Consider the following 21,713-nt stretch of genomic DNA (forward strand, 5'->3'; position numbering starts at 1 on the left):
ACTTCCTGCTGCCAGAGACGACGGGCTTAGACATGTTCGTAAATGCCGATAAGGGGAATGACCCACATCAAAGGCTGCCGCCACATTATGGCACAGCATCAACGCCTGCAATTTGCTTCATTGGCCACCCAGCCCGACCTCCTCTGAAGTCAGCTGAAGCCAGGCTGCCTGCAGCAGAAATTAAAGCTAGTGGCAGCTCTGCCGATCTGTCGGTCGGTCAGTCTGTCAGTCTGTCGGTCGGTCGGTCTGTCGGTCACAGTGTTGCGCTTTGTCCTTGTTTGGACCTTTCCAATTTGTTTTCTCTATTTCTATTTCTCTTTGTTTTTCTTTTTTCTTTCCTTTTTGACAGACATTGCTCCTAAATTTAATGTCAACGTTGGCTTGGCTCATGGGAAATCGTCGGCCAGCACAAAAAGCGGAAGTCGTATGAAATCGCGTATACGCCGAATAGTACGCGCATCTGATGGGCGGACAGGGGTGTCGGCGTCCCGTTGGCATTACCCAGTTGTATGTGCAGCACTTTCTGCTCTAATAAATGAAATCAGGGAGCGTAACGACATTTGATGGATATATTGTTGAGACTACTTTACGATCTCCCCTCGCACCGCAAGTGACACCAACAGACACTCCGAGCTGCTTCTGTTTCTGCATTTTTGCTGGTTGCCGCTTGCTTTCCTTTCCTTTTTTTCCCTTCAATCTAGTCTCCTTTAATAGTACATTCTGTCTCTTCTGTGTGTTGCACTTTCTTTTTGTCGCGTAATTTTCCGCATGTTGCCTTTTCATAGCATAAAATGAATAAATACATTCAGAGGAGAGAAGAAGGAGGAGAATTGTTTTTGAATGCCAAGACCAAAAATGCAAATGGACAGTTGAATAATTGCTGATCCTGAGGAATATCAAATAAAATGAGACCAGCAAAGCGGTTGCCTGGAATGTCTGAGAGAGCGAATTGCGGTCGAATTGATTGACATTTTAATATGGCGCTGCAGTCATCGCATTACAGTGCAGTAAGCTGCCTATTGAGCTAACGGTATCAAAATTGATTACGTATACGCAGCGCAGGCCAGTTACTTTTCGTTTGCCATTCATATGCAGGCGTGCACAGAAAGGTGCACAAAATTATGCATACGGCAAGCAATCAGCTAGCTTAATCATTTTATAAAGCTCATTTGGTGTCACGTTTGCTTGCATACTAAAAGTTTCTCTTTTTTTTTTTTAATTACGCCTTTGTTCTCGATAATAGCTCAGCTTGATATGATTTGCCATGTCTCCAGGCAACTCATATAGAATCTATTTGTCAGTCGTTTCGCAAGACTCATAAATATTTCGCAAAGGAGTTTTTATAATCCATAAATAATATCGGATTTAATAGCAACACTTTAAGTTTAATACAGCAATCCAGTTTATGATTGAGCTTAATGCTTAACAGCGAATCGAAGTTCAAATAACTTTTCCTATATTCTGTGAGCGACAGTCGCCATATATTTGCCAGGGCAATGCATTTACAGCTAATAAATTGCATGGCTTGCAATAATAATAAATTTTAAACGCCAGCTAGACGACGAGTGCAATTCAAACGAAATGGCCCAAAGCAGGCAAAAGGGCTGCCCAGGTAAGTGTCGATGAATATGTCTCACTCAATCAGCGCGAAAGGAAACCCAGTCAAGAAGTAAATATATGTGTGTGTGTGTGCGTGTGTGTTAGATGTCCACATATTATAGGAAGTGTTTTTGTGTGCATGCATACGCTCTTTGGATGCCAGCACGCAATTCTGTTGAGTCAACAATAAAAGAACACACACGAAAAAAAAGGGAAGAGAAGAAGTGGAAGCAGAAGGAGAACAAACCCGAAATAAAAACAATAAAAAGAAAAAGAAACTGACGAAGTTCCACCGGTCAGTTAGACAAGTTAGTCGCAGGACAACTGAAGTCCAAGTGACGTGCAGAATTGGCGAAAAATATGGGCGAGTGCAGGACTGCGACGGCTGCTTCGAGCAGGATTCCCTGCGCTGAGCATTGCGCAACCTGCGGCAAAGCAAAAACGTGGCACGAAAAAGTGACAATGCTGAAAAAGCAATTTGCTGCCGGCGATAATACGAGTGGTCGACTCAAGCGTGCGCAATCTAAGCGGACTTCGTGTTATTCCTGTTGTTGCTGCCTGCCTGCTGCCTGCCTGCCTCCCGCTAGCCCGATTGCTGATGTCAGAGCCGGAGACAACACGTGTTCAATATGAGCAATTAAACACTGTCACCAAAATTGCCACACAGACAGAAGTCGAGCGAAACTGTGTTGCACACATGGGCAGTTGTGGGTGTGTGTGTGTGTGTGTGTGTGTGCGTCCGTTCTTTAGCTGTTTCACTTTTTAAGAACCCAAATACTGTACAACAATTGCCATTAAAGATACATTTCAATGAGTTACGCATTGCGGTTGGATTCGACTGAGCCCGCAGCCCGAGGCCTTGTTTTATGGACTAGCCTTCAGGTTGCCGGCACGTTCAGTGGCAAACAAAATCGCACAATGATTTCGTTTATGGCCCATAACTCTTTAGCACCACGCCACAGAGTGCGTGCGAGGGCGTATCTTCCTGCTCGTGTCTCGACAAGTATCTAACAGCTGCTGCCAACAGGCAGACAGGAGGCAGGAGGCGGCGAGGGCTCAATTGTCGCGTGCTTGGCAGGTACAGTGAAGCCACTGGCTAACGAGTCGATGGGTTGACTCTGATGGCGAATGCTCAGATTTATAAGCAGCTTTACATAATTTAATATGATTTCATGCAAATGGATTTAAATTCGCTTTCCTCATATATATCTGGCGTATAATTCGATTTCATCTGAGACAAAACAAAAATCGATAACAACAAGGATTTTTAAGCCGTTTACTAAAATGTTGTGCAGACGGTAGGGATTTACGGCTTAGCTCATGAGAGTTTTTTGTTTGTTATTGAATGCAACGATGGGTCAAGAGGGAGGGGAAAGGCTTTTAGTTTTGCTGCTCTTATTAATGTTTAAGAGGAAACTTGTTTTGTTTCTTATTTTCATTCTCTCTTCAAAAGTCACCCACACAGCATGAAATGTAAACAGAAATCAAATCAAGGCCTGCGGCTGCGGCTGCAGGGCTCTTGGTGCCATTTAAGTGTTGATAAGGACCCAAATAAATCAGTGTTTTGCAATATTATTAATCGCTGGGCTATCAATCATTCTCGCTGATTTCATATGCTTGGCATAGTGTATACACGTGTCGTCGGGCTTATCTCCTGCTCCTCCTCAACTCTGTGCAACTCTTTAAGGTCCTTGCTTTTGCATCAATCTTGTCTCGGCTTTAGCTCAGCTTCCGCACGGACCTGACCAGCATAAGTGCGTGTCTGTGTGCGAGGATTTGTTTGTTTTCTATGTGCGAGCGTGTGAGTGTGTTCATATCCTGTGCGTGCCGCTTGGGTATCTGTTGGTCTATCTATATATCTGTCTATCTAAGTGTCCATTGTGACGGGCGTTTGCTTTGTGCGCTTTGTCACGCTTTATTTCAGTATTTTCCGAGTATTCCATCTCTTTTACTTGTTTTTCTTTTTCATATTTTGCTGGGACCGTCGGTCGCTCGCACAGTTCATTGTCTGCCGCACGCATTAGCTGGGGATGTACACACAAAGAGGGATTCGCACTAGCTCGCCATCTCTCAGTCTCGAGGTCTTTGGCTGATTATGGAGCCTCGCATTGGCAACACCAATAAATCTGAAGTAAATTTTGCAATGTGTCTCGCTCGGAAATGCCTCGTAAATCGTGCCATGGCCATGGGTCAACAACGGCACGGCCAGTGATATTGTGCTTTTTTCAAGCGAGAGAGGACACAGATTTGCTGCAGCCCGCGCAGGATACAAATTTGCCAAGCAGCCCAGTCCCACATGCTGGGGTAAGCCCCGCTGCCGCATTCATGGGCCAACTGAAGGAAGCACTTAGCGCCGCGTGTTGACTGCGCACACTTGAGCTTGAGCTGATAAGCGCAGCCGCTGCGCAGAGACTTATGGTCAACTCCCTCGACAGCTGAGCTTTCACCTTTGCCAGCCCGATGCCAACTGAAGCGCATAATGTTGCTCATACGCCGCATATTACAAATAGACGTGCAAGCACCGACCATAAATCAAGCGAGCAAACAATGCGTGGGCGCCAAAAAGCCATTGACACTATCCTCTCAGCACCCACCCCCACGCCCACCCCTTTCCCAGACCAGCCCCAACTAAATATCGCATGTGAGCTTACCACGTGAGCCTGGGCACATTCGTCGATGTAATGCGTCGTGATTATCACAGTAGTGTGGCCATTTTTCGTGATGTCCACCAAATGATCCCAAATGCTGGTAACGATAAAAAGAGCTTATTAGAAGTCATCGATAAATATGTCAGACACTATATTAGCTATTCATCAACCCCGTAAATATTCTTCAAATTAAATGTTAACTAGAGATGGATTAAATACAAAAACAGGATTTAATTTCAAATGGAAAAATTGCAATATAAATGCAAATTGCAAACACTATAAATTAAAACAATATTTAATCGAACTGAAAATGTTGTTGCTAAACCTATAATCAAATGGTATTAGTTAAATATATACCATATTATTAATTTATTAAATTACAAATTCAGATTTGCTAATATATTATTTATTTATTTTCCCCAGGCGTGGTCTGCCACAAAATTAAAAAAAAAAAAATAATAATAAATAAAAAAAATAAATAACAAGGATTACCTAAATTGATATGCAAATTGATTCTTGCCTATGGGGCTAAACTTTCTTCAATTACTAAAAATTCATTTCAAATTATCAATCAATTAGTCTGAATCTGGCTTAAAGCTCTTGCATACAATGAAATTCGGTGTGATATTTCGGCAGCATTTCCACGCATTCGCTTTGTGCTCGTGAGCAAGGAAAATAATTATATGAAACGTAGCTTTTTGTGGCGTTGGGCTCTGAGTTATCTGATTTCCAATTTACATTTTCCCTTTTCCCAATTTTCATTTTCCTACGTGGATAATATTTTCGCGAAAATCGCAACAGCATATTTCGATTTTCTCATTAAAACTGAAATGAAGTGAAATGATCTCCAGTTAAATTCTATGGAATTTAATATATTTAGCTATCAGTAAACACTCTCTTATCGTATTTAATTTATTAAATTTTTAGTGGTAACATGAATCTATGTATTCTTATTTACTATTGCATTAAAGCATGCGGGCATCATTTCATTCTCCATTCAAACTCACCTCTGTCGCAGCACCGGATCCACGCCCACTGTTGGCTCATCCAATATGAGCAGCTCCGGTTCGTGGAGCAGAGCGACGGCCAGACTCACGCGACGCTGCTGTCCACCGCTCAAATTCTTGACAAATTTCGAGGCATTCGGCAAATTGAGCAATTTGAGCAGAAATTCGGTGCGATCCTCGATGTCGCTGCGGGGCATGGCCGAAATAAGTCCAAAGTAGATTAAAGTCTCGCGCATTGTGAACTCCCCATAAAGAGCCAAATCCTGCAAAATGGGAATTCAGAGCGAATTATAGAGCGAGCGCGAAACACGAGCGAATGCAAATTCCATTGCCTACTGCTCGCCGATGCAGCTTTATGGGCCTCGGGGACTGAAAATATTACTGCGCTTTGTCGAAATTAAAACTTCTATGCTTTGCAGCATTTAAAAGTTTAATTTTTTCTTTTTTTTTTTATATTCGGCCTTTGTTCTGTTTTCTGTTTTATTTATGTGTGTGTGTGTATGTTTTTTTTCGTATTCTGGCTTTTAACGTTTTATTGCATTTATTTAATTTAGTTACGAGCCACGAAGCCAACTGCGGCAGGGCAATAAAAAGCGCATGAAATATTCAGGCAGCACATGGAGTTCGACTCACCTGTGGCATGTAGCCAATTCGCGGACCGGGCACACCGGATCCAGGCGAGCCCGGCCGTCCGCCCAGCACCCAAATTTCGCCCGAATTGAGACGCCGTCGTCCAACGATGCAGCTGAGCAGAGTCGTCTTGCCGCAGCCAGAGGCGCCCAGGAGACCATAGCTGCAAGAGCGAACGGAGAGGAACAGAGGGGGGAAAGGTAAACGTGTGAGTTGGGCAATTTAATACTGAAGCTTATATAATAAAATGCATATAGATAAGTCTGAACACAAGCTGGTATTTGTGCACATATGCATGGCCGACAGGAGCGGAGCAGGCAGCATATCGGGCCCAAAAGCAAAAGGGTTCAAAGGTATGTATAGGTGATTATTATTAATTGTGTATTTGCCTAGCTTTAAATAAAAAGTGTGCTATGGGAAATTTGTATATCATATAATTCTCTTATTATTTTCTAGTTCTTTGAGCCAAGTCAATACATGAATATAGCAATAAGGCAAAATGAACGCAAATGGCTTTCTAAATGACTTCGAAAGTCTTGTGCATTTGCAATCTATTTGAGAACATGCAAAAGGACGTCGTGAAAGCCATTAAAGGATTGGCGCCCAATGCACTGGCCTGTTTCTAATGGGGCACTGGACCAATACACATGGCTCGGTTGAGGCAGCGGCACTGCATTTAACTTGAGTCCTATAAAGCGACCCATTCGTTGGGCAGTCAGACATTTGGACGGGATGCCAGGCATGCCACAGCTTCACAAACAGCCGGGCAGACAAATATTTTAAGCACTTACCTACACACACATACACACGCACATAGGCACACATACACACAGACAAGAGCGCTACACCGTGAAAAGCATCAGGTGAAAAATCAACTGTGAATAGTTTCGGAAAAATATGCAGGTGCAAAAAGTTTCATTGCAGCGCGCAGCCTCCCGCCCCTAGCGGCGCGTCCTTGTCCTCCTGGCCATGGCATGTATGGCGCTTATCTCGTGTGTGGAGTGGAGGTGGAGCTGTTGCAAAATATATTTAGGGAATGTTTAGCACAGCTTAGAGCGTAAAAGTCCCACACGCCCGAGCCAAGCCCAATCCCAAGCCCCAGCCCAAGCCCACGACCACGCCCATGCCCGCGTCCAGGCCAACGCCTTTTCTTCGCTATGTGCACAGTATACCGAATTGTTGGCTTGACTGTCGGTATTATATTCTAGGACAGGGCTAGCTGCTGCGTCGCTGTGTGCGCGCGGATATGTGTGTTTAGCCATGAATAACATGCAGGTCAAAGTGACTCCGTAGTGTGCACATGGAAAAGCCACACTTGAATAAGCCAAGTCGAGCGCCAAAGGGGTAAATAAGAGCGCAGTTCTGCGCTGCCCAGCTTCAAGCCAAACAACGTGCAACAACAACAACAGCAACAACAGTTGCAGGTAAAACAATAAGCGCAGATATGATTTAAGTGTAAAAGTTTAAGAGCTGCGAAGAATATAAATAACGTCAAGACTAGCTGGTGTACTTTAAATATTCCCCAGGCAACTAAAGTCACTGTTGGTAATATCTTAAATTGCTGTTTTTACTAAGGGTATATTACGATAGGTGTCTGAGCTATTAGTTAATTGGGGTAACTATTCAGATCGAATTGAATTTATTGAACACAATTGAATGATAATCTAAATTTATGATTATTGGTGATACAAAATTAAATTAAATTCATGTAATTATATAATACTTAATTATTAATTAGAATTACTAAGCATAATTATTTGATACTGTAAAAAACCTTGGTCACTCAATGACTAATGAAATATACAGCTTTAAATGTATTGAAAGCATTTAAATATATTTTGCATTTTTATGATAACTAATCTTTTTTTAAGGAAGAATTGGTTTAAATATTTAATAAATAAGAAACAAGACAAAAATAATATCAATCATATTTGTCTGTCAATAGCAGCTGGCGTTATACTACATCAAATATATGCTTACAAATAAGGCTCTTATCTAGTTTTATTCCCTGAGTAGACTTTTACCCAAGTGTTTAAGCGAGAAGAAGATAGAGCGAGAGAGCGGAATACAACATATCACAAATTACAAATTACAAATTATTAAAAACAAATATAAACAAGGGTATGTAAAGGCACTCAACAGATTCGTTAATACACAAATGAGTACATATTAGACAAATGTATTCCCATTCCCGTGCATTAGAAAATCACAAAGCTTATCAATCGCATTTCAACGGCTAACCCCTTGCAAAACTAACAAATGTCCACTTTTAATCACACCAGCCAACTTATCTCTATTTCCATTTTCCCGTGCTAAATTGTGCCGCTGCTTGCGACATTAGCCATGCAATTGCATATTGCCACACGATTTCCACATAAATTTGCCGCTACAGAGCAGCTGAAATGTCGCCGCGCGTTAAATGGTCGACATCAAGCTAAAAAAAAAAAAAACTAAAAATAGAAAATGGGAAAGGGAAAGGTGAAGCTAGATTTTTGCAGTCAAGCAAAAAAGAAGGAGCGCAGCCATTGGAAGTCACAAATTACCAACATTTACCTGCGGCATGCGCATATTTTAGCCAGACGCTCTCGTCCTTGCTCAGCCCCGCAAAGCGAGGCGAAAACAACAAACAACCCACAACAAACAATGCAACGTGAAATGGCGCCGAGCGACGACCAAGTTGATTTTTGAAGCCATTAAACTTTTTTGTGCGCAGCCTGATGCATTCCTGCCTGGCTAAGGCATTGCTGCCGCAATGTGATTGATGATTGGTGCCGCTGAATTAGCTTGTGGCATGCCACGCCGCTGCAGCACCCACCCCACACATGCTCGCGGCAGCCACGGTGGCTGATAAACGCGCTGCGCACTAATTAAATGTGATTCAACGCGGAGACATTTGCATTAAATATAGATCCATTGCATTTCAAATTATCTGGCGCGTTTTGCTGTGCGCTCTGTCAATCTGGCTGTCAGTTTGTCTGTCAGTTAGTCACGTCGCTGGAGGTCAAAGTGTCAGCTGATAATTAAATTTAATGCTTGCTTACTTTCAGCAATATTTTATTGACAACAACAACAACAACAACAGCAGCAGCAGCAACAGCAGTAGCAGGCGCCCCAACAAAAAACTTTGCCAGTCTAGTATAACAATTAGTTTTTGTTGCTGCTAAGCAGCACATCGCAGGCAATTAGAGACGCGGTAATGCGTATTTAATTAACAAGCTTACTTTGTAGTTTCCCATGCAAAATTAAGAGCATTGTTGGTAAGTCTCAATGACTTACTTGGCTGTCTAGTTGAACGGTAAACTTTTCCTATAGACAAGCTCGTCCCACACACCGCATGCTTGAAAAGTCAAAGTGCTTGACTACAACTTTGCAATGGAGAGCATTAGGAAGGCGAATCTACGCATTCAGTTGCATAGCTCGAAATGATTTATAATACTTTAATATCTGCAGCTAGCTTCCTGTGAGGGTGAAATGTCAACTCTCTACTCTGCCACTTTAATAACTCAACCTATTTAGCAACAGCTGTCATTTATGTGCTTCCTGCAAGTGTCCAATGGCTCGTCAAAACAATGGTACTGCGTGGCGTATGCTTGATATTTTTTCAATTAAAGACACAAGCGCACGCGTTACGCATACGCAATGTGAAACAAAACGCGCTAGCTCATAAAATTCCGTTGGCGTCTACTGCCACTGCGCCTGTACGTATGCTAATAATTAAAATATGCTGGCACAAAGGCCGAAACAGAGAGAGAGAGAGAGAGAGAGAGAGAGAGATAAAGAGAGATAGTGGCGAGAGAGAGGGAGGCACAGAGAGTGGGCAAAAAAGATATGTATACACACAGTTATGAAGTATGACTGGCAGAGTACAGTTAGAGTTCTACTTGCAGTTACATTTGCAGTTATTCATTCGCTTGTTGTACGTGCTGACCATAATACCCACAACACTTGACCCCAGACTTGGGTCAAAACAATGACTTGTATTTTGTGCTTTGAAAGGGTTTTTTCGCTTGCCAGGATTGCCACAGCCCAACAGCCCAGCAGCTGTGGAAGCAGCTGTCCAATTTCATTATGCAGCCTTTATGTATAATTTAAACAGTTCCATGTGCATAGCATGTACAACTCTTTCAAATTATTTGCCATATTTATTGTGCGCTTTTGTAAAAGCCAAGTCAGCGTTTTTCCATTTTCCATCAGTTGAGCGGAGGGAACAATATATAGAGCTAACGCTACTATCAGTTACCCTGGACAGGGAGAATTTCGCGGCAGAATTAATTTCTATCAACGTCGGTTTGTTATATCGAATCCATTTGCTGTCGATCCCAGGAATTATGCAAACTTGAAAAACCTATTCAATATTCAATTTATTTTCATAAAAATTATTATAGCAATAGAAATTGCATTCTGTTTAAAATTTTTATCTATATATAAATACTTTTCCTTTTTATACCCTGAACCCATTGAAAATGGGAAATCAGGGTATAATGGTTTTGTGAAAAAGTATGTAACGGGCAGAAGGAGGCGTGGCAGACCCCACAAAGTATATATATTCTTGATCAGCGCGACGAGCTGAGTCGATATAGCCCTGTCCGTCTGTCCGTCCGTCCGTCCGTCCGTCCGTCCGTATGAGTGCGTCGATCTCAGAAGTTATAAGAGCTAGAGAGCTGAAATTTGGCATGCATACTCGTGTGTACCATACGCAGTACGAGTTTGCTTTATTTTTTCGATAAATCGTCCGATAACTTTTTTATCGAGAATAATCGAAAAATTGATTTTGTTTTTTTAGCCTAATTTGAACATTTTTAGACCTGGAGTCTTCAAATTTACGTTGCATATAAAGTTAATCGATACAAAGATTTTATAATTTACAGATTTTTGATACCACGCCCCCTTCTCCCCCAATTTGTAAAAAATACTAGAGAGTGCTTTGGAATGTACACACATATTTACCATATGATTACACTCTGAAAGTTTCATTAAGATCGTATGTCTACAAAAGAAATTATTCGACAAATAAGTTCTCCTAATATTGCCCACACTGCAGCGCAGACCAAGCGCAGTCGCTGCTTACTGCGCAGTTAGCAGAGCGCCCCCTTATGCGTGCGTGTGGATGCATGTGTATGTAAAAGAAGTGCGGAATGATTAGAGTATCAGCTTAGAGGGTTCAGGGTATCTCCTAGTCGAGCAGTCTCGACTGGAACGTTTTTACTTGTTTTATATTTTATTTAACAGACTTATTTTCGATTTATGTAGAGCTTAAAGCACTGCAGGGATTACGGTGAATGTAAGTTGGAGTAGAAACAAGTATTTTTTGAGAAGAGTGATGAATAAGATATATAGCGCTGATGAGTAATGCTAATAAGTTGAATGATGATTGGCGTGACAGAGAGTAAGAGGTATGAGTATGAGTTGATTGATGTCATGCAAAATGTATAATTAAGAGTGAGATTTATGACAATAATTAACAATGCAATGAGGTAAATGAAGTAAACACCTAAAATTAAAAATATCTCTATTTAATAAGTTTTACTTTTGTATATGTATGTGATATATTTTATTATGCAGTCAATTAAAAAGCTCTAGAAAAGAGTTGAAGAAGATGTTGGTCTAGCACCAGCAGGTCCCATACGCCCCTCTCATCTACTGTCTGTCAGTCTGTTGCATATCGGCCGCATATACAAAGTGCATGAATAGCGGTATAAGTTTAACAATTTGGTTTTCGCTTTGGCCGGGCTTTTGTGTGGGTCTCTATCCGTTCGAGCGGCGCCCCGGATCCGGTTGCTTGCATTGTTTTGACAGCGGATTGTTATTTTCAAATGGTTGTCTTGCTTTTTGGCTTTTAATTAAGTTTGCGTGCTGCCCGATGGCCCGTTGGCTCGTTGGCCAGTTGAAATTAAAAACTCAGATCGAGTTAGCTAGGAACTTGGAGGGTGCAACTTGCTTAGATCTGGCCGCGTCCAAAACAATTACGTTTATGAAACTTTCGGCCAATATTCGAGTTGGGTTGACTGCTCCAACAAAAACCACAAAACAAACAAAAAAAACTTGCCATTTTCTCCGAATAAATTTTAGTCTATTTGCTTCGTTAACCGCACATAGAAAAATCTATTCTGCGACTGAATGTTAGCAGAAACTTTGTTTGCTCCTGTTCGCTGCGCATTATGCTAAACTTTCTTGCAATTTTATGTGTGCCCTCCTTTTTTATTTTATTTTTGTCAAGTGCAGTGGGCAACGCCAAAACCAATTACAAAATCCATAGCGAGGGGAGCTAACAAAAGTGAGTCCGAACAAGTGGGCGTGGGTGCAAAGTTAGCTTGCAAACAATCGCAATTTATTAAGCCAAGGGCCAAGCCAAGCCAACTCAAGCCAACTCAAGCCAGGCCAAGCCAAGCAGAGCAGCGCACAAACAATGTACATGTCCAATGTGCTCAGCATTCGCTGTCTGCCACCATAATTAAGACAAAGTTCAATGTGCCAATGCAGAGGGTGAGCACACTTGGGGCCAAGACGAACAAGGACGGAAGATGTGGCCCGACTCAAGCACGCTTCAAGGCGGGAAACCTTAAAAATAATTAAGCTGGCAATCAAATATACTTCGACATAAATGCAATTCAATGCCTGCTCGCTGGCTTACAGCTTACAATTCAATTAGTTGTATTTAAATGTGGAAGGATTCACAAGCAAGAAGTGACTCAAATGGAATTCAAATCGACTCTTTTTCATGGCATTTATATTTGCTATTTTATTTTATATATGTATGCCTGTATTTCTCTTTTTACTTTACTCACTCAGCTGGCTGCTGGTATTTCTTTTTTATTGAAATTGCATGCGAAATTTGATTTATTACATGTGCCGCATGCAATATTCATAATGTTTGTACGTTGGCTCTGAATAGCTCTGAAATTAATATTTCATTTATATTTGTAAATTTATTTAGTATTGATTTTTTGCCGAATGCAATCTGCTTAGGTTTAAGCGAATGTCTTCAATAGTGCAACTAGCATTCTCTTTCATATTTATCTTTAACATGTACTAAATTTGCAGTAATTACCATTGTTACCTTGCTTGGGAATCATTCGCATGGCTTTGAGTCTCATCTCTAATGCGTGCATCGCCCATACGCCCCGGTGAACAAATTTATTATGCACTGCAGCGTGTCGAACGTGGAATTATGTTGCACAAAGCTCACTATCTGCAATGCGTTGAGCCGCGACTAACAAATATGTGAACAGACACTTCAATTGATCGATGCGCGGGGGGCAACAACGAGGCAAACGCCGAGCGAGACAATGGACCCACTGATTAGCTGTGAATTTACTGCTGATTAAGATGCTTTTTAAAAGAACTTGCCGGCAAATGAACTTTGGCACAAGTTTCTCTAAGCTATTTGCTGACTGTGAATATGTGTGTGTGTGTGTGTGCGCGCGCGCGTATGTGTGTTTGCTGCTGTTTGTGTTTGTTGCTGCTGTTGTTGCTACAAACTTTTCGTTGAATTGGCAGTTTATGGCAAATTCAAGGACAACATTAATTTCGCGCTCGCCTCACTTGAAATTTTGGACACGCCATCTGAAAATATCTGGATAAAAGACATATAGATATATATACATACACACATATCTGTATTTATGTACACCATCAGGCTGGCAGTCGTTGAGTACATGCTGAAAAGTCAGCCATAAAAATGAGCAAACAAATCAAAAATGCTGAAGCGGCAAGAATTTGGCTTAGCGCAGTTTATGGCCAAACAGTCGGAATCGCTTAACTAGCCGGCTATTTGTCTTATTTATTTCTTTTCGCTTTTGACTGACTCTTCCGGCCAAAGACCAAGTGAATCATCAAGTGTGAATTTCAGTATGGCCATAACAAATTATTGACAATTGCTCAATGCTGAGCTATAATTATTACGAGTTATTTGATTTTCATTTGCGACTATAGAAGCGGATGCTAGCAAATGCTGATTAACCGAAATATATGTTATTTATTTATATTCAACTATTATTGACAAAGTAGAAGGCCAGCTAGGTTGCATGTGTAATTTAATGCAAATATATAATAGCTATCGCAGTCCCATCATTTTAAGCAATATTACAAATAGAAATGCCATCAGATTGTTTGGCAACGCCTATTCATTGGCTCAGCCCACTTAATTACAAGTTTTTATTGTAGATTCACAAATGCGATTCAATGCAAAGCAAATATGTTTTCGCTCATTGTCAATAGGTGTACGGCGGAATGTCATAGGCGTATAGACAATGCGAAATGAAATCACGGCGTATGGCCCTTTGTTTGGCTTGTTTACAGGTTAAACAAAATCATGACAATCAGCTCGCATGCAAATTGCATGCCGCACGCATCGATACAGATGCAGATTCATGACTCTGCTGCAGTCATATGTCAATTACAGTTTTTTGATATCTAAATTGTTGTTGTTGTTGTGGTCGCTGCTTTTGCAGATGCTGCTGCTGCTGCTCTATTGACATGCTAAACTGTTGTCCATTACACGCGAGCCGCTGCCTGATTACAAAGCCAAACACAGAGCAAACTATTCTGATGTTCCAGCTGTTGTTTTACAAATGTGTACAAATTTATTGCATACGCTGTGTGTGTGTGTGTGCCATGCAATTAACAATTTGGCACAATGGCTGCCATTTTGTTATTAACCCAGAGTGGAGCTAACTTTTAGCTTTTGTTTGAATAAGCAAGACAAATTTCAAATTAATGCGCATTTATTTTATGCGCATAATTTCATTTTAATTAGAAATTGCATTTAGCTCGCGCTGTTAGCTCGGCATCATCAGGGCCGAATGCCTCGGGCCATGCAGCAATAAATAAATATGCTGCCAACTTTATTTTAATGGCTAATTTAATTCGCTCGTGTGGCACCAGCTAGGTGGCTAGGTAGCTAGGTGGCTACCCAACGCCCCAGCCCCAATTGCAACAATCAGCAGAATAGAAGTGCAGCATATATTATTTTTAGAGGATGTTGCGCATACGCCGTGTTGAAAGTAAGGTCAACCCAAATGCCGCCAGGCACTTGACGGTAACAGTCAACGTAACCAAGCACGTGCACTGGTATGTGTGTGCGTATGTGTGCATGTGGGCGTGTTTATTGTGGCCACATTATGCTGGGCTCAAATGAATGGGCCAATTGGCTGCATTGTGCATTTTGTAGGGTCTGCAGGCATTCACGTGTAAATGACGCAGGGGCATAAGACGACTAAGTTAATTGAGTAAAGCAGAGAAGGCAAGGGTCTACAAGGACTTGCTGGTTGAGCTACTTCCCACTCAATGCTCTGTGCAAGGGAAAATCTCTTTCAAATGGCGAAGCGCAAAGCCGTATGTGGCATACGTAATATGAGAGCCCAAATAAAGACTATACTTGTACTTTATTTTTATTTTGGTATTAACCAAGCTGAATACTATATTCATGAGTTTGCGTGCTTCGTCAAAGTCTCTTTTTCTGCACTATTTGCTCGGCTGTGCGCTGTTTCCATTAATATTGAATCATAATTTCACAGTCAATTGCAGAGCATAATCAAGCTTATAATATATGCATTTTTCAGTTGACAAAAATAGAAAAAGACGGCATGCGCTCTTACTTATAAATATTAAACCAGTCGCTATTGTAGCGTATTTAATATTGCATATGCGCCCGAATGTTTAATGCGAGTTGTGCAGGAAAAACAGGCAAACAATGTCGCAGCAGCAGCGGAAGCTTTACAGCTGCGCGTGTGTGTGCACGTGTATGTGTGTGTGCCTCACCTTTCCACGTTGATGCATGCATTTGATGTGTGTGTCTGTGTGTGTGTGTGTGTGTGTGTGTGCCTTGGCGCTTAACTTATTAAACGCGCACACTCAGTTTTAATTACTCACACAGCTGTAGGAAAATACTTAAATGCATACACACACATGCGCGCTGCTAATTGCGGCCACATTCACCAACACACGCACACACACCTTGACAGACATGCAAGCGTGCACAGTTAATGCGCACTTCCGTTTCCGCAGTAATGCCCTGCACTATGGTTATTTTTATAAGGCCCGCCCGCCCACCACCTTGGCCCCAGCTGCAGGAGCCAGCAGCCATTGCTGTAGTTGTTGTTGTTGCTGTTGCTGTTGCTGCTGCTGCATTTTGCGGCTTGTAATTGTTAATTTGAACAGTGCTGCCGCACTTTGAATGATGCACGTCCAAACTGTCTGATTGACATACAGACTGCAGGGCGAGGCAGTGCCTTACCACATGCCGCATGTTGCATGGCGCGCTGCAAATTAACAACATTTTAAGTGCACGCAAAATGAAAAACTACCCAGAGTGTATAAATATTGAGAAACTGCGTGGCTTGGTCTAAGAATGAAGTGCAGCTTAAGCAAATTAAGCGCACAATCAGAGCAATGACAGCGCGGAGAGAGCGCGAGCCATTTGAGCCAGCCTGAGATTGAGGCAGCTGCCGAGAGCTGAGCTAACAGCACATTATGCAATCATTTAAATATTGAAGTGAAACAACAAATGGCAGCGAAGTAAGTCAGCGGTAGCTCGGGCTGTGCTTAAATAAATTGAATTCCTAGACGCCTAATTGCGGCCAACACTCAAAAGCCGCCTGTCAACGTCCCTGGCACGTAATGTCCTTGAGAGCACAGCGACAGCTGGGGAGCAGCAGGGGCAGCAGGGGCAGCAGGGCAGCAGGGCCAGCAGGGGAAGCAAGGGACAAGAGCAGCTCAGCTTTCGTTTCTTACATTTCGATCCGGGTAATTGCTGCTTGAATTTCAATTCGCATTCCGATTTGTAATTGCAGAGCTGCGACGACTTAACCCGACCCCAAGGACATGAACGCGGCCAAGTCTTCAAGTACTCAAGGAATTTCACAGTGTTTAGCAGTCAAATCAAATTAAATTCTATTTTTGCCCAGTCCTACAGAATTCCAAATGCCTTCTAAATAGAAAGCCAATCAAAAACATTAGAATATACAAGCTTATTTCTGATAAGACTAGACTAAGTAAATTAAGTAATCAAAGCTGATTAATATTTATTGATTATTAATGCATTGATTTCTGATCTCATGAAATTGCCATCAGTTAGAGCTTTTAACGGAACTAAACAGTCCGAACTGCTCTAGGAAATCGACGTTGCCGCGAGGGTAGAGCATATTAAATTCATTTCTTGGGCAAACTAATTTTCTATGCCACTTAGCTGAATGGGGACGTGCGGTTGGGCTTCATTTGGTCACTGTTCGCCGGGTACGGCTGCTGGCTGCAGGCGCCGCGCCATTTCCAAACAACATTCAATCAATTAATTATTGTTTTACGCTGCTCTCAATCCTTCAAATGGCAATGCTGCGCGCTCTGGGCGAAGGCAGCGAGAAAAGCAAAATGGCCGCACACTTTACAATTAATTTGCCATTATGTGCCGGACGGAGTGGGCTATGCGCGCGGGCTCAACGCCGTTTTTAATCGATTTTCATTACAGACTCGCTGCGGCCAAGTACCGTTCGTCACTTACTTGACGCGCCTATTTGCCACGTGCTAACCAACAGCCAACCATCCGAGCATCCGACCGGCCAACCGGCCTACCGGCTGCTGCCTAATTTGACTAATAAGCTGGCCATTGCAACGGCTGTTGAACTTCCGGCTGCCGATAGCCAAGCCGGCTAAACCGAAGGGCCACTTTGGTAATTATATGCCACAACAGTTGGGCGTTGAAGCGTCTGCGTCAGCCAGCGGCCTCAAGTACCGGCGCTGCTCTTGCTCCTGCCTTATCCTATGCGCTCATTTGGCTTTCTTTGCTGTAGCCTTTCAGTCTGTGGCAGTTCCGTTTCATGTTGCCCTTATTGGTTAATCATTAGCCATAAAGATTTTAATTTCCGCTTTTAATAGGCAAGAATTCGGGTTAGGGACGCGCGCCGCTTGTTTAATTCTTGTTTGCCTTTTGAATATTTTACGAAAGCCTCTTGGCTTAAAATCTTGAGAGCTTCATGAAACTCATGCGCCTACCGCGCCTAATCGATACGAAGGCCTTACAAATTTAATCAGACCTGGAAACAGTTCGACGTGACAAATTGACAATCTCAAGCCCAGCCCCTCAGAGTTATGAGTGCCAACAGGTCGGCCCATTTGTCAGTTGACCAATTTGAGTGTCAGTCACAATTGTACTGCAAATTGCAATCACAAAAGCCAGTCGGGCTTATTAGCAGCCGAACAGGCCTACCTAATCATAGAGCCTGTCAGCCATCCACCCAGCTAGTCATCGATTGATAAACCCACTCAGCCACTCAATAATTTAATAGTTAATATTGTCCAGATGATGACAAAATGATGAAGAGAGAGAGAGAGAGAGTGAGAGCGAGGGAGAGTGGGGGAAGCAAACAGCTTCGACGCTAAAATACCCTATAATTTGAGCAGTATATACCTTGATTTATATAGCTATCCCTTTAGTAAAAATTTAGCCCCAATGGTGTTTATTCACGCAAATGAGACGCATGTGAAAGTTACATTCAATTGTATTGATATACATGAAGCAACTTTAAGTAAGCCAAGTGCTCAACTACCTCGCACCAATGCCGAGCCAATCGTTAGCAGCTCACAAATATATGTACCAGGCACACAAAGAAGTATATATAGAATATATATATGATGGGCCTTTTTCTTGTATCGTATTATGGTATATGGCGTTGGCTGAGTTTGCCCCATCAGGGTAATAAGTGGGCACTTGATCAAATGGCATGCGTTCAAGAAGGTTATGCATTTAATTGTTGACGCTAGGCACTCGACTGACTGCAACTAATAAGCATACTAAGGAGCACACTCTCAGACAGACACAGAGTTTCACTAATGAGCGCGGACAGTGGGCTGTGCCCTGTGAGTCCTTATTAAATAGAATATCTATGAGGAATCAATTAATTTCCTTGAATTTACTAGTCGAATCGGCATAATTTATTCCAATTGCGTCTTTTGACTTGGGATATACTCTTAAAAAGGTTCAAAACCTTTTTAGTAAGCTTTAGAACAGATTAGTATTCTTAAGAGCCAGAAGACCTTTCTATAGAATTTTATGTTTGAGCCTCTTCAAATGGAAATTTTTACAAGTCGAGAATTTTTAAATAATGCAGATCTCTTGTTAATTAGAACTATTGACTTACCACAATAATATAGTATTTTTTAAACTATTGCGAACTCAGCTTTGTCTTTACAGAATCCCAGAATGCCTCTTCCCTGCCTATATTACATATTGCTTATTGGCTTAATTTTCCTTATAATAAATGTAGCCAACAAGAGGCCTTGCACCACTGTAAGTCGCCACAGTAATGTAGAATAGAACATACGCTCTATTTCCAGCCGTGCCTGAAGGGCAGCCTGTGTGTGTGTGTGGCTAATATTCCATCATTTGTTGGGGCTAACTTTAGTATAATTAGCTTTAGCTCGACTGTAACTTGTACTAGGCATACAAATTACCAATAATAACACTTTAGAACAGCATGTATGTTAAGAGATCATTACTGACTTGTAAATAATATAGGGCCTTGTTTTAATCGGAGTTTCGCTGCAGTCTGAAGAGACTAACATGAGCGGGAGAGTCATAATTAATGGACGCACGTAATACTCATGTCAATGTTAAGCGAACTCAGGCTTAAACAATTTTGTGTAAATTAAAAGGTGGATTATATAGATATATATGTATATGCATGTATGTATATGCATGTATATGTATATAAATATTTATACATGCGCGAATGCATTTTGTTAGTGTAGAGAATCGGAGGCCTTCGTGTTGGGCGCTTTATAATCTCTTGTATGGGCTGTTTATTGTGTGTGCGCGCTCAATTTGGCCTGACTCATGCACCATTAATTGGCCATTTTCATGGTTTCTGCAATATGTATGGACCCCGGCACGGGCTGGCCAAAAAAGGGTCACTTCTCCTTTTTGGACAAAGGCGCCACTCGAGGCACGCTGCCTTTGCCATGGCTGTGACCCCTCTCAACGACCAATTACACCTAAACAGCTTTAATTTAATTTAGACACCCTGCCAACCGTTCGCCCGAGTCAACGACACCCCATGGGTGCTCGCTGGGCCTCGAGAAGCATGAAGTAGGAGCGTGGAGCGCGGGGTGTGGAGCAAGAGGCAAGAAACAATGGCGCGGATGTAATGTTCGCATTATGCTCGTTCACAAATTGTAAGCAGCCATTATGTTTCTTCATGTTCTCTCTGTGTACTTCTGTGTGTGTGTGTGTGTGTATTTGTGTTTTGAGCATTGTAATACCCTGGACCCTGGACCGCCCCAACATCAACAGGCCTGGGTCCTAGTCCACGGACGCTGCGTCCTTTTGCCTGCGTGTAAAATGGTTCAGCGCTCGTGTTCTCCATTGTTCCGGCCGACTCTCAGCTCCATCGTATGTCAAAATAATGGCGGCTCCGTCAGGCCATTGTTGCCGTTGTTGTAGCCGTTGTTGTTGCTGATGTTGGCCATGGCCATGCAGTGGTATTACCTGGCCAGCATGTTTTCCAGCCATATTTTGCAGAGCCAGTTCAGTTTGCTCAAGCGCAAGTGCAATGCTAAATAATAGCAAAGTTTTAGTTGTGCTTGTGATATGCACAAATTTCAGTTCTTTATCAAGTTAATGGATGCTGCAGTGTTAACCGCACTCCGTGTGCAGTTATTTATCGTTTTGGTGCCCATTGCAAGACCCAGAGTACTCAGCATCGAGTTCATAAAGTAGCCAGCTAAACGGACAGACTGGACTCAAATTAACTTTAGTCAATATTGAAGCTCTGGCTCACAAGTCAAACCAAGCGATGCATCGAAGCATAAGCCGAGCAGTTGGTTTATCGGCTTGCCAAACATATTTTCCATTTGTTCGTTTTCTTTTTCATTTCTTTTATGGATCATTTATCAATGATTTGCTATTTTACAGAGAATAGAGAATAGAGAGAATAGGCATGGGAGTGCCTATTCTTTTGCAGGTCCTTTAGCAATTCTGCTTTGTGACATTTTAGCCAGTTACCTCATGACTGATATTTTCAGAAAATCAGAGAATTAAATTTCAACTCAATTGCTCAGATTGAATGCAACTCTTTTGTTTGATTTTCAGCCCAATTTTCAGTGCTCAATATCAATTTCACCGAGCTGAATGTATAAATCATGTCGGAAAAGTCATTATCACACAAATTACACAGCAATCAATGGGCCTACAATTTGTGGTCGATTGACAGTCGGGCAGCAAGCTGAAAGCACAACACTTGAAATGCCAATGGGAAAAATGTAAATTCCAAGGCTTGAATAGTCTTTAAAGTATTTGAGAGGCAGTCAGTATATATTAGCAGTAGATTAAGAACACATACTGCCAAACCACACCTCCCACATAGTTTCATACTAGAATAATTATCATTTCTATAAAATCATTTATGTTGGGGTTTACAAAGGTTTCATTTGCCGTGATACTTGAGAAAATCCTTAAACGTGGAACTCATTGAAATGATTTTGCCTTGTGGTCAGTTTCAGACTGTGGGCACCATTTTGCTGCAATGGCAACATAGAGCTAATAATTGCATTGCTCACAATTAATGTGCACTGCGGATAATTGAGTAAATTGAAAGTCTCGTTTCTAATGCTGTTATTCCTTGTTCATTTCGTGCAAATCGCTTTATATATTTGTTATAGCTCAAACTGTTTTCCGTGCATAAATCAATAAAGCGCAATCAGTTTGCTCTGGCTCTTTAATTACGTGTATTTAATTGCCTCTGATTGACGACAGCCGGTTAGCGTAATCAAAAGTAAATTACACAGTCGAACAAATGAGCTAACTGAAATGGAATTTCATTTTATTTGAGATCAAATTTCA

The 21,713-nt window shown here is 41.9% G+C and overlaps 1 protein-coding gene across 3 annotated transcripts in view; it reads right to left on the minus strand.

Annotated features, from left to right (window-relative positions):
• The window catches only part of osy (ABC transporter oskyddad), a 51,597-nt gene that overhangs the window by 8,768 nt on the left and 21,116 nt on the right, over window positions 1–21,713 (minus strand). For all 3 annotated transcript variants that reach the window (XM_089463221.1, XM_089463218.1, XM_089463219.1), the window contains 3 exons: window positions 5,888–6,047; window positions 5,255–5,517; window positions 4,251–4,344 (listed from right to left, as the gene is read on the minus strand). In XM_089463221.1, coding sequence (XP_089319347.1) covers window positions 4,251–4,344; window positions 5,255–5,517; window positions 5,888–6,047 — 517 coding nt within the window. The remainder of the gene's footprint in view (window positions 1–4,250; window positions 4,345–5,254; window positions 5,518–5,887; window positions 6,048–21,713) is intronic.

Source organism: Drosophila arizonae, chromosome 2 (assembly GCF_054131065.1).
Source record: "Drosophila arizonae isolate 15081-1271.41 chromosome 2, UAZ_ARI_1.0, whole genome shotgun sequence".
In the NCBI taxonomy this organism is placed as follows: Eukaryota; Metazoa; Arthropoda; class Insecta; order Diptera; family Drosophilidae; genus Drosophila; species Drosophila arizonae.